The sequence below is a fragment of the Oncorhynchus mykiss genome, chromosome 4, assembly GCF_013265735.2.
Source record: "Oncorhynchus mykiss isolate Arlee chromosome 4, USDA_OmykA_1.1, whole genome shotgun sequence".
Lineage (NCBI taxonomy): Eukaryota > Metazoa > Chordata > Actinopteri > Salmoniformes > Salmonidae > Oncorhynchus > Oncorhynchus mykiss.
The window spans coordinates 6,870,921-6,888,902 of NC_048568.1; the positions used below are offsets into that span (position 1 = coordinate 6,870,921).

General features: G+C 42.5%; 1 protein-coding gene across 1 annotated transcript in view; it reads right to left on the reverse strand.

Moving 5' to 3' along the window:
- Positions 1 to 962: 962 nt before the first annotated feature.
- The window catches only part of LOC110521035 (glutamate receptor ionotropic, kainate 2), a 98,657-nt gene continuing 81,637 nt past the window's right edge, over positions 963 to 17,982 (reverse strand). Inside the window, exons 11-12 of the mRNA XM_036975452.1 lie at positions 4,023 to 4,276; positions 963 to 2,954 (exon numbers count right to left, since the gene is read on the reverse strand). Coding sequence (XP_036831347.1) covers positions 2,790 to 2,954; positions 4,023 to 4,276 — 419 coding nt within the window. The 3' untranslated portion in view covers positions 963 to 2,789. The remainder of the gene's footprint in view (positions 2,955 to 4,022; positions 4,277 to 17,982) is intronic.

Genomic DNA, 17,982 nt, shown 5'->3' on the forward strand with positions numbered 1-17,982 from the left:
ATGTTAAACACCTATGGGCTCAGCGACCGCGGAGAGGATAGGACACAATGACCCGTATCCCAACAGTGCATTCTGGGAGATGTATCCACAGAGCCCACCGGCAGTGGCAGGTGGCGTGTGGCTTCAGACATCTGGTCCACCTAGAGAGGCCTGAGGGCTTGCCACTGGACCACTTCCCCCAGCTCACCTCTCACCCAATCGCAGTGGAGGACTACAAAACCCCCAGCTGGGTACAAGTGCACCACTTCCTGGCGGTCTTCAGGGACGTTCACGCCAGAGGGGAGGTATGTATGTGCTTATTTGGTACCACTTTAGCTGAAGCTTACCTACATATAGACGACATAACACATTCATGTTACATTGCATATTGGATTCATAAGCAGTGCATAAACATACTTTTTTCCCAACCACAATACATAACAAACAGCATAAACCTGCAGTTGTGGACATATGCATTTCAGAACTTTGTACTGCTTATGAATGTGGTATGTTTGGGTTATGAATGTGTTATAAAACCTTATGTAGTTGGTAAGTACCCTCCATGTAAAGTGGTACCACTATGTATAGGTACTCTTCCCATAAACAAATCAATACATTTCATAATATAATGACATTACTACCCCCCCCCCCCCCCTCTGATAAGTAACTGTTCTCTGATATTGTTCCCAGCCGATGGCTGTCCACTGTAAGGCTGGTGTGGGGAGAACAGATATTTTACTTAGTTGACACAATTGATTTGATCTCAGGCACGCACGCACGCACGCACACACACACGCACACACACACACACACACACACACACACACACACACACACACACACACACACACACACACACACACACACACACACACACACACACACACACACACACACACACACACACACACACACACACACACACACACACACACACACACACACACAAAGAGACCTAATAGTATCAAAAGTTTGGAAACAAATGAATAGTTATTACTTTTTTAATGATTACATTTTTTTGTAAAACCTTGCATCAATGTCAAATACATTCTATTATCTAATGTTTTGGTTGACAATACAGTTGGATATTTTCTGATGAATCTTCCAAATTATTCAACCATTTACACTTTGTACCACTGAATCTAGCAGGGTAGAAAATGGCAAGCAATACTGGTAAAAAAAAAAAAAAATAATAAAAAAAGCAAACTAGGTCTCCCCCTGTATATTTTATTAATGGTTTCTTGAAATGACTCAAATTCTACATTAATTTATTAATGTACAGAAGAAATATTTTAAGAAACATGGACCTTGTATTTTGTATTTTCTTTTCTGGGGATGGACCCATTTGGGCATTTGGGATTGTTTGAGACACTCCAGGATGAAGTTTTCCCTAGGCACAGATGTAGGATCAGCTTCCCCTCCCCCAATCCTACACTTAACCAGTAGTGTGAAAATGCAAAAGTGACCCAAGATCAGCATCTACGGGCAACTTCACCCTACTCTGAATGAGCACTCGGACTGAACGCTCATCCTTCATGATCACTGACAGATTTAAAAAAAAAAAAAACTGGATAGGTTTCTGCTATATTGCTTCCACCTGCCATGTCCTACAGTATCAGTGGTCATAGAGGAAAGTACACAAGGAATGGAAAGTTAAAACTATTGAGACACAGTCACTGCACAGCTACAGTATGTAAGCAAGGTTTAGTTGGGAGATGAGGGCAGCTCTAGAACGTCCAGATATGCTTTTCATCTCACAACAGAAACATGGGCCCTATTGAGGAGACAGTATGGACGACAGAGGAGAGAGAGGGCATGGCACAGTGAGGGGCCCCTGGAGGCCCCAGATCGGGGGCACCCCTAAATCACCTGTAGTCAGAATGAGGGTGGAGGGGGGCTCCCACCTGCTACATATGTGAAGTCCACAGAGAATGCTAGACTGATAGAAAGTACTACAAAACTTTGTCCGTATACAAAAACGAACATATTTTTTTTGTAGAAATCTTGCCTTTAAACAGTAGATATTAACTCAAAATGACAGACTGTAATGTGATTTTGGACACCGTACAGCATGTTTGTGGAGTCATTGAAAGTAATATGTCAGTGGTTTACGTCGCCCAAACTTTGGCACGATAAACGCATTACAGAAGATAAACAATGAGTATTAGGGAGGTCAAGCCAAATCAATGATTACAAATGAAATAAAACATTATCATCTCTATTTTCTTCATACAGTTCTTATTCAACATTGTGGCACTTTGTAACATTCCTTATCATAACGACCTGTTATATGAGCTCCTTTTTTAAAAATCAACTGGACACACACACACATGGAGATTTGACAAAAGTGTAATTGACATCAACAGAAAAAAAACAACCAAATAATTTCTTGGGGCCTCAAGATACAGTGTGATGCTCTGAACAGGTGTGTGTGCATGTGTGGGTGTGCAAAGTCACTGACTGTGAAGTGAACTCAAAGGCAGTCTCAACAGACATGCATTTTGAGTTCTCCTCTTCGAGTCCCTGTCGAGATCCATCTCAAAAATCCATCATTCTCACAATTCTTCAACTTGCCCCCTGCAAAAGTCCCTCTTGAAAACTGTTGGCCACCATGAGGTGACGCATCATCTCCAGTCATGTCCACACATCTACATTTCCACAGGAAACATGTCTACCATACTACCAAAGCTGGGGGCCAATGCAATATAGTTTCAGGTTACGTTAACATTACATTAAAGTTCATTCAATCCCTCCAGATCTTCTGGCTGTTTTTGGACCCTTTCAGGGCTATTTTTGACCTTCGACCCTAATCACGCCATGGTCTCCTTGCCTGGCAGTCTCCTGTCATTAAATGTGTGCATGTTGATGACCTCCTCAGTTTTGACGATGACTGGTGGCTGCGGCTTCTGCTTGAGCCGCCGCTGGCACTTCAGGGAGCCACGTAGCTCTTCCAGCATGGCACTGCAGAAAGAGCGCTGAAGAGGGGGAAGGAGTGGAGAGGGAGGTTGGGAGCAAAATACAGACAGAACTGGCAACAGTAACTGACAGATATAGTCAGTATACAGTATGTGGTCCATGCAAGAACAACGCTAGAGTTGTCAATATCATGCTCTAACCCACTGGTAAATGGTAAGTTACTAAATATAGTCTAACATTCTCTATGAATTGGGCTTTTAAATTATGTGTCATTTAATGTAGTGAACTTTGAAAATATTGATGTATGTCCATTTTAAAGTGGTTAAAATGCATTAAAATACATTGACAGTCTTTTTTTTGTTGTGGGTCCCCATGCTGCCAAGGCAGCAGCTACTCTTCCTGGGGTCCAGCAAAATTAAGTCCGTTTATAACATTTGTCATGATAAACTAAAGAAAATGTACATTTTCATAAAGTTTTTTACATTTCTATGTTTACTTTTTGAAAACACTTCATATTAATGGTCCAAAATACCAACAAATCTCCAAAACTATAGGTAGATGCAAAAATGTCATTTCCGCCTTTGGTGCCTGGCGCTTAAAAAAATTCAAATATTTGTGGTGTTTTAAGTAGTTAATGACTTTTTTTGCAACGTAGTGGTGTAGCTAACTACTGGAACTACACACTACTTTTTGTGTGAAAAAATAACAGAAAATATGGGTGAAGTTGACATTCTGAATTGAAACATAGTTTTTGTGTTTAATAGGCTAAATTACATATTCTGTTAACATCTGACTCCAGAACCAGAGTGATCTGTTCTTTCGATGTGTGGTCCACGTCATTTCAGTTTTACATAAGAGTGCTTTAGTGTAGCTTAACTTCTTCCAGTGTGAAGTCATTTGTTATCAGAGAAGCTTTCCCAACACGAATACATGCAAGAGTGACACCTCTTGCACTGAGATGCGGTGCCTTAGACCGCTGTGCCACTCGGGAGCCCTGAGCACTTATTAACAAAACACCTACAGGAAGGTAGCTCTCCAGGAACAGGGTTGGAGAGCCCTGATCGACATAATGTTTCAGCAGACGTTATAAATATTTGACAGTCTCTTTAAGGATACATAAACCTCACCTTCTCTAGCTCTGCGTTCTGTTTAGACTTGTACAGGACCTCCCCAACGGCCACGAACAACGACAGGACCAGCCCTGCGGCCAGCACGATGAAGATGCCCCCGATGTTCTGCACCCCCAGAGCGCTGGCCTCCTTATTCTTCTCATCCTCCGGACAGCCGTTTCCCCTCCACCACTTCTCCTTCATCATGTGCAACTTCCCTTCTTCCTGCAGTTGCAGGATTGCTATGGTGATCTTGTCCCGGTACGGAGACCCTGCGGGGGACAAAAAGGACAGAAAATCAGATGATCAAAAACTATATATACTGAACAAAAAAATATAAACTCAGCATGTAAATTGTTGGTCCCATGTTTCATGAGCTGAAATAAAAGATCCCAGAATTTGTCCATACGCACAAAAAGCTTATTTCTCATCCCTTTTAGTGAGCATTTCTCCTTTGCCAAGACAATCCACCCATCTGACAGGTGTGGCATATCATGAAGCTGATTAAACAGCATGATCGTCACATAGGACAGTAAAAGTCCACTCTAAAATGTGCAGTTTTGTCACACAACACAATGCCACAGTTTTTAAGGAGCGTGCAATTGGCATTTTGTCTACCGTAAACAGTCTACAACATCGTTTTAGAGAATTTGGCAGTACGTCCCACCAGCCTCACAACCGCAGACCACGTGTAACCACGCCAGCCCAGGACCTCCATATTTCGGCTTCTTCACCTGTGGGATCATCCGAGACCAGCCAACCCGAGACCAGCTGATGAAACTAAGGAGTATTTCTGTCTGTAATAAAGCCCTTTAGTGGCTAAAACTTATTCTGATTGGCTGGGCCTGACTCCCCAGTGGGCGGACCTGGCTCACACGTGGGTGGGCCCATGCCCTCCCAGACCAACCCAAGACAGCGCCCCTCGTGAAATCCATAGATTAGGGCCTAATGAATTTATTTCAATTGACTGATTTCCATATATGAACTTTAACTCAGTAAAAACATTCAAATTGTTTATATTTTTGTTCAGTATAAATAAAACGTCATAGAGTGAATTAATTTGTTATGAAGTTAATTAATTCAAAGACTACTCATTATTCATGCTTTCATTATTCATGCGATTCTGTCCCGGCACAGAGAGCTTGCAGGGACCAAAAGGACAGGAGATCAGAAAATGTAGAAAGAAATAATGTTTTTTTGCATCAGATTGGCTTATTAAGTGAATAAATGCATGTTGACAAATTTCCCCTTTGGGGATCAATAAAGTATTAATATTATCTTATTTGATTTTATCTTAAGTCAAAAGGTATTGTTCAATGGCAAATCTTTTGCATTCAATGGTGCACAGCAAATTTGCAATCATTATTTTAACACCCCACAGTGTTAAATTGAACCCTTTCTTAGATATTATGTGACCATCTCAAGGAGTGTTAAACTAACACTTTTCAAAGTGTTGATAAACTAACACCTCCAAGAGTGTTGGGTCCCTAACACCGTGGGTGTTGCAAATTCGGATTTAGAGTACATTTAAACTGTATTACAGCTGATGCTATGACACTTTTTCAGTGTTAGGGAATTAAAACCTGAGGTTACAGTAACAACATTTTGTGTGTTGTTATAACACTGTTGCACGTAAAGCCTTACTTGTATATTTATTTCCTAGGGTGCCTTTTCAGTACCACCCATGACTAGTAACAGAGACATGATTGTTGCATTCATTGGTTTTCAGTCCTGTAGCCTTCACCAAGTGAGTGCCTAAGTAAATATTTTATCATAACATTATTATTTTTTTGATGACAATACATTCCTGTTCTTGACAATACCATACCCGGACAGCGTATAGTCTTACCCTAACACAGTGGTCTGAAACTCCTGGTTGGCAGGCCACATCAGCAAGTCACATTATGCTGACTTGCGAAGTGTGATATCATTCCTATTGGAATCCAGACAGTTAGAATATCCAACAATTGGAACTATTATTCACCTGCAATCTGCAGTCAGAATGACTGCCAAGGTAGGGAAGAATGATAAATGAGACTACCTAGTGGCACAGCGGTCTAAGGCACTGCATCTCAGAGCAAGAGGCATCCCTACAGTTCCTCGTTCACATTGTAAATAAGAACTATTCTTAACTGACTTGCTTAGTTAAATAAAGGTAAAATAAAAAAATATATAAAAAAATGTTTTAAAATGAACTGGAAACACAATCTCAATAACGGGTGAAATAAGTTCCGCCATTTACAGATTGGATTAGTTTAGAGAAATGTATGTTATTTATCTTTGTGTAGTATAAGATATTTTAATCAATCAATGCATGCAGAAACAAAGATATTAAAACAAACTATTCTAAAAAGCAATCTGCAACAAAGCATGCTGGGAAATATGATATTGAGGCCCCTCCCATGTCTTTTCCACTCAGAGTGAAGTTTTTTTCACTCAGTCGAGTAACAACAACGCCATATGGTGTTGATTCCACTGTGATTCAAATAACACTTTATTTATTCACCGCAGGTGGCGTCAATTTCAATCCCACTGGTGTTAACGCCACTAGAATCCTTTTACCTCAAAGCCAACATTTTTACACAGACCAATTTGCTGTGTGGGTATGGGGATCAACTTGTTGGCCTCTTTAGTTTATGAGCATAACCTGTCATGTAAGTCCTCCATCCTCCTATTCATCGCTAATCCTCAGAGTATCTTGGACAGGCTACAGAATTAGCATCTTGTTCTCAAGCGGGCATTACAACACTACAAGGCGTTGGTGACACTGGGCTTTGTGTTCCGGAGGAGCAGAGCTCCCGTTGATTCTGATGAATAACCACTGTGTGTATGTGTCATAAATGGTGTACGTAAACAGAAGAGCCCGGTAGGGGATTCACAGTGTGTGTGTGTGTGTGTGTGTGTGTGTGTGTGTGTGTGTCCATATGTGTGTGCCAACTCCCCAAATCTGCAGACAGTGGGAGAACGCTGGAATTAGCAACAGCGTATTGGGACACAGCGGGAGCCTCAGTGATCGAAGGAAAAGTAATCACTCCGAGGTTACCGAGTAGGACTGCTGCCTCCCTCTCCTCTCCCTATTCCAGAGTATAACACTTCAACGACCTAGGCAGCTACTACACGCAGTCTCCCTCTGACGCAGCCAATACTCGATTAATGCTTACTGGGGTTTTTATTTATATTTCATGTTAGTGTTTTAGTGTTTTGTTTTTAGTGTTTTTTTGTTCTTAGTGTTTTTTTTTTTTTTTTTTTTTTGTGTTAGTGTTTTTATAATGTGATTATTTAACTTCTTCAGTCTTTTTTCTCAATTTGTTGGTGCTGAGTGGATCGTGTGTGTGATTGTGTGATTGCGAGTACATGTGTGAATGCATACCTGAGTGTGTGTAGCCCCCAGGTAAAAGAGGCGCCACAGAGGCTTTTGTTCATAAGACAGTCTACTATTGGGTCCTATGCTTCCCTCTACACGCCCCTCCTTCCATCTCCATCTTTCTTCATTTCATCTATCACTATCCGTCATATTCTCATCTACTCTGCTCAAAAGTATTGAGCGCCTTTCTGATCTCTGACTGTTATAGAGACCTTGATTGGATGACTGGTTCAACAAGCTCTCACAGACTCAAGCAGAATTAGATGTGTTTTTGTTTCTCCCGTTGCCCTATATCGTTCTATTTCTCCAAACATCAAATTTCAAAGTTAAAAGGTTAAGTTTAGGCACTCATTCCGAATGGTTAAGGTAAGGGTTAATGTTTGGGATAGGGCTAAACATTTTTTTTTTAAACAGCCTCCCTGACTGAGATCAAACACACAACTTTCTGAGTCATGGGATTATACCCATCCACCATGCCCGTCACGTGGTGAACTTGAGCCCAAGGATCCAACCAGTTTTCGAAGTCTCCTGGTTCTTCTCAGCTTCAAATTATTCATGATTCCATGATTTCCATGACGCAACGCAACGCGGAGTGCTTGGACACAGCCCTTAGCCGTGGTATATTTGTCATATACCACATACCCCAGAGGTGCTTAGTGCTATTTTAAACTGGTTACCAACTTAAATAGAGAAGTAAAAAATACATGTTTTGTCATATCCATGGTATACAGTCTGATATACCACGGCTGTCAGCCAATCAGAATTCAGTGCTCAACCACTCAGTTTATAAAAACCTTGAGGGTTTTATCCCTACAACAGAGTGCAATGGGGATTTTAGAAAACAACAGCTAACAAAAGCTAACCAAGTTACATCAAACACTGAAATGACAGCTAACATTCCCTTTTAATTTTCTTCAGCTGTTTTACATTGACATTTATATCCATATTAATGATGCTGCTGCATGATTTTGCCTGGTCAGAAAAACGGCTAGAAGACATCCGACACCGTTAGCTTTCTTTGGCAGGGGGAAGATCGAATGAATATTTTGTTTTGTTGCCGAGGTCTGAGTGGCAAACATCAAGGTTCATACAAACATAGTCACACCCTGATCTGATAAACCTGTCTTTGTGCTTGTCTCCACCTAGCTCCAGGTGTCACGCATCTTCCTCATTATCCCCTGTGTTCTCTGTTTGTCTGTTGCCAATTCGTTTTGTTTTGTAAAACCTACCAGCGGTTGTTCCCCTGCTCCAGTCTGTTCTTGCTCCTGTTTTCTAGTCCTTCCTGGTTTTGACCCTTCTGCCTGCCCTGAGCCTGCCTGCCATTCTATACCTTGCCCCAACTCTCTGGATTATTGACCCCTCCCTGCCCTGACCCTGCCTGCCGTTCTGGACCATTTGCACCTTCTCTGGATTACTGACCCCTGCCTGCCTTTGACCTGTCATTTGCCTGCCCCTGTGTTAGAAATAAACATTTTTTTCTTTGACACTGTCTGCACCCAGAGCGCTTCAATGTAGATGTGGGCACCTGTCGGGCATTTCTCGCTCACTGTTCCCTAATCATCCAGCTGCAGCCTTCCTCCTTCCCGCTGATGTCCGGGAGGGCTCTCGCCTGGGCTACGGCAGTACGGGAACAACAGTCGGCCATATGCTTTAATCTGGAGGAGTTCGTTGCAGAGGTAAAGAAGGTTTTTCAATGCTCCATTGCCCGGGAGAGAGGCTGCCCGGAAGCTACTCCAGCTTCGGCAAGGCTCCCGCAGTGTGGCAAACTACACAGTGGATTTCTGCACGTTGACAGCTGAGAGTGCCTGGAACCCGGAAGCCCTGTTCGACGTGTTCCTTCACGGATTATCGAAGGTGATTTAAAGAAGAGCACACAGCCCGGGAGCTGCCCCTGGACCTCGACTCCCTCATAGCCTTGACAATCCGGATCGATGGGCGGCTATGGGGACATAGGAGGGAAAGGGAGTCTGTTCCCTGTCGCCAACATTCGTCCTCGATTTCCACCTCGCCTCGGTAGGAATCCCGGAAATCCCCGAACCCCACATTTCCAAGTGGATCCGATGTCCCCCGAGTTCTCTCGGAGATGATTCTTCGCTACCTGGTCCCCGCCAATCCCAACACCTGGAGACAGCCGCTCGTGTGGGTAGAGTATACGCGCAACACCCTCTCTTGCTCAGCCACTGGTCTCTCGCCTTTTGAATGTTCTCTGGGATATTAGCCCTGCTCTTCCCGGAGCAAGAGGTCAGCATACCCTCGGCCCAGATGTTCGTCTGTCGCTGTCGCCGTACCTGGAAGAGAGCACAGTCGGCTCTTCTCAAGACTCTCCTGTGAAGATATGAAGGATCAGGTTACAGTAGGTCCGCTATACAGCACCCTCTCTCTCCCGCAGAAATGGAAGTTAAAAATCTCTTTGTTACAACAGAGAGATTTTGTAGTACTGTAACATCCAAGATTGGATAATGAAGCAATATTTATGTAATCCAAACAGTTGGAATGGTCCATTGGTTCCAATTGTGTCAGATCAGTTGTTGTTTTGGGATCTCATTAAGGACAGTATAACAACATAACTGTCTCTCTGAATGTGTATATTTCCCTTCCAAATGTTGTGGAACTTATAGGATTACATATGAAACTATTTGTGAGAAGATGAAATGTGATCTTGGCCTTCTAAATGAGAAAATGTTTTTTCATGTAAAGTTTATCCAGTCAGTAACCACGCCCACAGACATTACCCAAAACGTATTGGAACACCCTTTTCCCCCAAGTGTTGAAAAGGACCCGCTGAAGAACTCTCTATAGACCAGTTAAGTGCAGCACCAGCTGAATATGTTACAAATGGTTAAGAAAACTACAAGACTAAAGACCAAACAGGCGGGCGGTGTTGAACAGGATGACACGAATGGTTAGACTATGAGACCAGAAAAATGTGGAGCGTGGCTGCACGTTGAAATGGTAGGAATTTAAATCTCTAGAGACCAGTTAATTGCCAGGTTGCTATGGGCGTGTTTAAATGGTTCTAGCTCTACATTAGACCAGCGTGACCGACAGTGTGAGCTGAAAGGTACGGAATGGTTAGAAACTCTGAAACTCTCAAAGAAGACGACTACACAGGAACATTCAGTCCGCAGCTAGTTAGTTAAGTAGTACTTTAGTCTAGTTTAAGTACTTTAGTCTAGTAAACTCGACCAAAGACGAGAAGACAAAGAACAATTTACTCTCACCACCATACCTCTATTACCTCTATTCTAACGAACAGAGCCTGCTGAACAATGCGGGGTAGACCTATGGAGGATCCGTTCTCACAGACACTCCGAAACCTACAACTGCAAAGGGCATGGTGACCTCTGGTGGACAACCAGAGGCTTTCTGTTGAAGTACTCCCAGTAGATGGATCGACTGTTTCAAACAGAGACAGCAAAGCCATACACATGTAAATATGTACATTGCAATTATTTTGAAAGAGTGACCATTCATGTGTATTCGTATTCCAATGAGCATAGGTATCAGCTGTATTTAGTGGAAGTCCTTTGTCTCCCCCTTTCTTTCTCGTTTGAATCCGACATTTTGTGTAACAAGCCGTCATATTGGTTTTGTCCACTAGGGACCTTTCATTGCATAGTGTTAGTAACCAATAACTAACTATACCACGTGTAAGCTATCTTGTTTGTGTGTTTATGTAATTCTGTTTGATTATTTAGTTAGTAAATAAATAAATTTAGCCAATTTGTATATCGCTGATTCATCATTTATGTTTGGGTTCGTGCAGATATCCAAGGGTTTTTCGACATTCAGAATAAGACTTAAGGTAAATAAAAATGTATTAATTGACTGATGTAAGAGATATTTATATCTTTAGAGTTTAGTCAGGAGATAGTAACTCGTTAAATAACCTTTCCCGTGGTGCCCCAGATTACTACTTAACTAGTGTAATAATTGAATGTGGTATGTAATTATTGTATAAGATAACAGTCAAACACATTGATGATAGTCAAGACACCACAACCATCTCCAGGAATCGATGACAGGCGGACAGCCACAGGACCCCGGCTCCCCATTATCATCTCGGGCAGAGGGTATGGCTGTCCACTTGGGATCTGCCCCTCCGGGTAGAGTCCTGCAAACTGTCCACCCGTTTTATCGGCTCTTTCCCCATCTCCAAAATTCTTAGGTCCTCTGCTGTTCTTCTTCTGTTGCCCCGTACCCATCCCACTTTTCATGTGTCTAGGATTAAACCTATTTCTCACAGCCCTTTGTCTCCCATTCCCCTAAATCCCTGAGCACACTAGGTAAATAATCTGTTGATGTGCCCTTGAGCAGGAGCAAGGGACTTAACTGCTCATGTATGTCACTCAGGATAAGAGCATCTGCTAAACAACAAATGTAAAATGTAGGTTGGGGGGGGCCACAACCAAATCTTGCTAAGGTTCCCTAAAAGGAAAGAGGCGCCCCTGTGTGTAATACTTAGCTTTGAAATGCAAGCAACAGGTGATGAGAGCAGCAACAGAAAGTATTACAATACAAGAATACAATATTTCCCTCAAGTCAACCATACCAAGATGATTGTAATACAGTCATCAGTACCATTCATATTTTTAACCTACTGGACCTCCTTAGCACAAACAAACAAGAACATTAAACAAATATGATTCACTTTATTTTAAATGATGATGTAATGGTGAATGAAGCACATTGTAAATGTGGTAGCTGCAAGCTGTCTTTACATGTCTCTCAGTCCAATCCCCACTGACAGCTATAGTAGAGGGGTTGAGAATACAAGAGAAGAGGGTGTGGGGAATAGGTGGAGGTTCAGATCTGCTGGAGAGTTACACTCCTATAGCTTATCAACCAGTTAGTTATTAGAATCAGGTACACTTGATAAGGGTTGGACAAAACCTACGAGACGGTTACGCTCCAGGAGAGCCCTGTATCAGATCAAGCTGGATCTTGTGTCGAGTCTGTAGGTTCCATATCGATCTGGTCATCCTCAACATGGTACTCCAGCCCTCGGGGGCCTGACTGGTGTCACACTTTTTCCACTACCCCAGCTAACACACTGATTAAACTAATTGCATTCCGAGGAATAGAGTCCTCTAGAGAATCACCTGAAAAACATAAATGGTGTCACAATTACTTTGTTTGTAAAAGGTAGCATCATTGAAACTTTTAAAAAACCAAGCAATGCTCTCATATCGAACCTACATGCTTGTGGTTGGCAAAGAAAGCAAACAGGCACATGTAACAAACATCCGTTGTATATTATCAATGTGTTCACAGAGTTGGATCATGTCCACATACGGTAGCCTGGGAGTCTAAATGTGGATTCTCTAGGGCCTTCTCTCTGGTCACTGCATGATGAATCATCAATGCTCAGGGTGGGGACCGACAGCACCATGTCAGTTTGTGGACCTATGATCTCATCATTGCAATGTGAAAGGTAGATCTACATTTGCTGCAGCATAGCCTATGCTAATGTACAGTTGAAGTCGGAAGTTTACATACACCTTAGCCAACTACATTTAAACTCAGTTTTTCACAATTCCTGACATTTAAACCTAGTAGAAATTCCGTGTTTTAGGTCAGTTAGGATCACCACTTAACTTTAATAATGTGAAATGTCAGAATAATAGAGGATGATTTATTTCAGTTTTTATTTATTTCATCACATTCCCAGTGGGTCAGCAGTTTACATACATTCAATTAGTATTTGGTAGCATTGCTTTTAAATTGTTTAACTTGGGGCAAACATTTTGGGTAGCCTTCCACAAGCTTCCCACAATAGGTTGGGTGAATTTTGGGATGGGATTGAGGTCAGGGCTTTATGATGGCCACTCCAATACCTTGACTTTGTTGTCCTTAATACGTTTTTTCACAACTTTGGAAGTATGCTTGGGGTCATTGTCCATTTGGAAGACCCATTTGCGACTTCAAGACGGATGTCGTGAGATGTTGCTTCAATATATCCACATCATTTTCCTGCCTCATGGGGCCATCTATTTTGTGAAGTGCACCAGTCCCTCCTGCAGAAAAGCACCGCCACAACATGATGCTGCCACCCCGGTGCTTCACGGTTGGGATGGTGTTCTTCGGCTTGCAAGCCGCCCCCTTTTTCCTCCAAACATAACGATGGTCATTATGGCCAAACAGTTCTATTTTTGTTTCATCAGACCAGAGGACATTTCTCCAAAAAGTACGATCTTTGTCCCCATCTGCAACTGCAAACCGTAGTCTGGCTTTTTTATGGCGGGTTTGGAGCAGTGGCTTCTTCCATGCTGTGAGGCCTTTCAGGTTATGTTGATATAGGACTCGTTTTACTGTGGATATAGATACTTTTGTACCTGTTTCCTTCAGCATCTTCACAGGGTCCTTTGCTGTTGTTCTGGGGTTGATTTGCACTTTTCGCACCAAAGTACGTTCATCTCTAGGAGACAGAATGCGTCTCCTTCTTGAGCGTTATGACGGCCGCGTGATCCCATCGTGTTTATACTTGCGTACTATTGTTTGCACAGATGAACGTGGTACCTTCAGGCATTTGGAAATTGCTCGCAAGGATGAACCAGATGTGTGGAGGTCTACAATTTTTTTCTGAGGTCTTGGCTGTTTTCTTTTTATTTTCTCATGATGTCAAGCAAAGAGGCACTGTGTTTGAAGGTAGGCCTTGAAATACATCCACAGGTACATCTCAAATTGACTCAAAGTATGTCAATTAGCATATCAGAAGCTTCTAAAGCCAGTTTCTGTAATTCTCCAAACTGTTTAAAGGCACAGTCAACTTAGTGTATGTAAACTTCTGACCCACTGGAATTGTGAGGCAGTGAATTATAAGTGAAATAATCTGTCTGTAAACAATTGTTGGAAAAATTACTTGTGTCATGAACAAAGTAGATGTCCTAACCGACTTGCCAAAACTATAGTTTGTTAACAAGAAATATGTGCAGTGGTTGAAAATGAGTTTTAATGACTCCAACCTAAGTGTATGTAAACTCTTATTCACTTTTTTGGTGCCCACTCCTGAAAGAGAGGTTTCATTAGACTCCATTGAACAACAAGATAGGCCGGTCCAGTATATTACCCTCCAGCAGTCTCTAATAATGGTCACATTGTTTGACCATACACTACTGTTATACAGTTTGCTACATTAGCTTGTAACACCGTCCACTACATTAGACTAACTGATAATAAGTCTACATCATCGCATATTACAGTACATTCCCATTGACTTCCATTAACCCGCTGTGTGCGTCAGTGGGCATGGCCGGTCTGTGTGTGTTCTTACACCAGCTCAGTTTGTACACTCACATCCACCCTCCTAGTAACAGTCTGACTGCAGGAGTAGCCTACCTCTCATTGTTAGTCATCCTATTCCTCTCCTTCATCTGTGGTTGGTCAAAGATAGACTCCATCTCCTCCATATAGACAGGGGTGTAGTGGGTCACCTCCTCCAGAAACTTCTCATAGCTGGCTCGAACCTGGGGGTGTCACATTGGTGGGAGATGTACACATTCTTACACACACCCACGTACGTAGATAAAGGCAGGTTTCCAGTAGAACATCATGTTATTACAATATTGAGAAAATTGTGTAAATGTACAACAACAAAAAATGTGTTCTGTACTTACTTTGATGGGGGGTTGCACTGTATTTTCAAATGTGTTGATAGATAAAAGGTGGATAGCGATATCCTTGATCTAGAAAACTATTACAAAAAACTTCATATCAGATCTAGACTGCTAGAAACAAATATAACTTTCTAATACCAATGTTAATTAGCTATTTATTAATCTCTTCAAGTACTTAAAAAAATAGGAAGTCAACCCGGCTGTTTACAACTAACATTAGACAACTAGCTAGGAATCATAGCTAAGACCTGAATGTCTCTCTGGTGGATGAAGTTAACTAGCTAGGTCAAAGCAATGTATAATCATAAATAGCTAGCTAGCTGGCTACATAACTGGCTAGTTAACTAACATCATAACTTTTAGGACCTAGACGTGTTTGCTGACAGGAAAAACTATTATTGGCTACTAGGAGGAGGAATGTAAAGCTAACTAGCAAGGCTGTAGCTAGTTGTTAACGGTGTGGCATTGCCGAAGAAGACCGAAGATCGCCAGGGCCGGTTTCCCGATAGCGATGGAATTTAGACTTACCACTGTTTTAACAATGCATCTTTCCTACAACAGCCGAAATATGTAACATGCATTTTCCAAAACACCATGCAGAGAGAATGTTCGCTAAGTGGGTCATTGAGTTGTGTGTCCATTCCGATAGGCTCAAAAGAAAGGAAGCACTGCACTCAGATTACCATTCTCCATCTAACCTTAGTGGCAATCAGCAGTTGCTACAACCATTTTTGGACTTATAAAATTAATGATATGCACCCATTGATTCTTGAAGAATATAACTTATAGATGTGGTAGCTGTCGTACCCTATCAGAACCCAACATATGTGTAATGACGTTCGTCTGTACGAGAGGCGGACCAAAGCGCAGCGTGGTTGTTTTGATTCATGTTTTAATAAATAACTTCACATGAACAAACTAACAAAAACAAGAAATGTGAAAATGCAAAACAGTCCTATCCTGTGACAACAAACACAGTGACAGGAACAATCACCCACAAACACACAGTGACACCCAGGCTACCTAAGTATGATTCTCAATCAGAGACAACTAATGACACCTGCCTCTGATTGAGAACCATACTAGGCCGAAACATAGAAATACCCAAATCATAGAAAAACAAACATAGACTGCCCACCCAACTCACGCCCTGACCATACTAACTACATACAAAACAAAGGAAATAGAGGTCAGAACGTGACAATATGTAAACAAACACTATATAGACTCAAAATATGGTTAAAACTCTCATTTTGTTATCATGGATAACTTGCATCCATAGCAAGGTTACATTTCTCCAGCCACATACCTCTGTTGAATCAGGGGTGGGGTGACGGCTTTCTTATTGTTTCTACTGCTGATTGCTGCCTTAACATGAGAATTATTCTACAAAACTGATGACGGATCAGCTCCTAGACAGATATAACCTATGGTTACAAATATTGAGGCAACTTATTCCTATGCTTACCCTATAATAGTCCACTAAATCAAGATTTGGCACATCATTGCACACGTTACACATCATGAAATACACTCAGTTTATTAGGTACACCCATCTAAACTCAGCAAAATAAGAAACTTCCTCTCACTGTCAACTGCATTTATTTTCAGCAAACTTAACATGTGTAAATATTTGTATGAACATAAGATTCAACAACTGAGAGCTGCATTAAGTACTGCAGTGCATCTCCTCCTCATGGAGTGCACCAGATTTGCCAGTTCTTGCTGTGAGATGTTACCCCACTCTTCCACCAAGGCACCTGCAAGTTCCCGGACATTTCTAGGGGGAATGACCCTAACCCTCACCCTCCAATCCAACAGGTCCCAGATGTGCTCAATGGGATTGAGATCTGGGCTGTTCGCTGGCCATGGCAGAACACTGACATTCCTGTCTTGCAGGAAATCACGCACAGAACAAGCAGTATAGCTGGTGGCATTGTCATGCTGGAGGGTCATGTCAGTGTGAGCGTGCAGGAAGGGTACCAAATGAGGGAGGAGGTTTTCTTCCCTGTAATGCACAGCGTTGAGATTGCCTGAAATGGCATGCTCAGTCCGATGATGCTGTGACACACCGCCCCAGACCATGACAGACCCTCCTCCACCAAATCGATCCCGCTGCATTGTACAGGCCTCAGTGTAACGCTCATTCCTTCGACGATAAACGCGAATCCGACCATCACCCCTGGTGAGACAAAACCGCGACTCGTCAGTGAAGAGCACTTTTTGCCAGTACTGTCTGGTCCAGCGACGGTGAGTTTGTGCCCATAGGCAACGTTGTTGCTGGTGATGTCTGGTGAGGACCTGTTTAAAATAGGCCTACAAGCCCTCAGTCCAGCCTCTCTCAGCCTATTGCGGACAGTCTGAGCACTGATGGAGGGATTGTGCGCGTTCCTGGGGTAACTCAGGCAGTTGTTGTTGCCATCCTGTACCTGTCCCGCAGGTGTTCTGTTCGGATGTACTGATCCTGTGCAGGTGTTGTTACACGTAGTCTACCACTGTGTGGATGATCAGCTGTCCCATAGGGGGGTGCACAATTGACCCTGCGTAGTCCTGGTTAGGGTTTGGCCGGGGTAGGCCGTCATTATAAATATGATCCACCTCTACACAGACGACACCATTCTGTATACTTCTGGCCCTTCTTTGGACACTGTGTTAACAACACTCCAGGCGAGCTTCAATGCCATACAACTCTCCTTCCGTGGCCTCCAATTGCTCTTAAATACAAGTAAAACTAAATGTCTGGTTAGACTGTAAACTCTCCTTCCAGACTCACATCAAAGAATTGGCTTCCTATTTCGCAACAAAGCATCCTTCACTCATGCTGCCAAATATACCCCTGTAAAACTGACCATCCTACCAATCCTCGACGATGTAATTTACAAAATAGCCTCCAATACCCTACTCAATAAATTGGATGCAGTCTATCACAGTGCCATCCGTTTTGTCACCAAAGCCCCATATACTACCCACCACTGCGACCTGTACGCTCTCGTTGGCT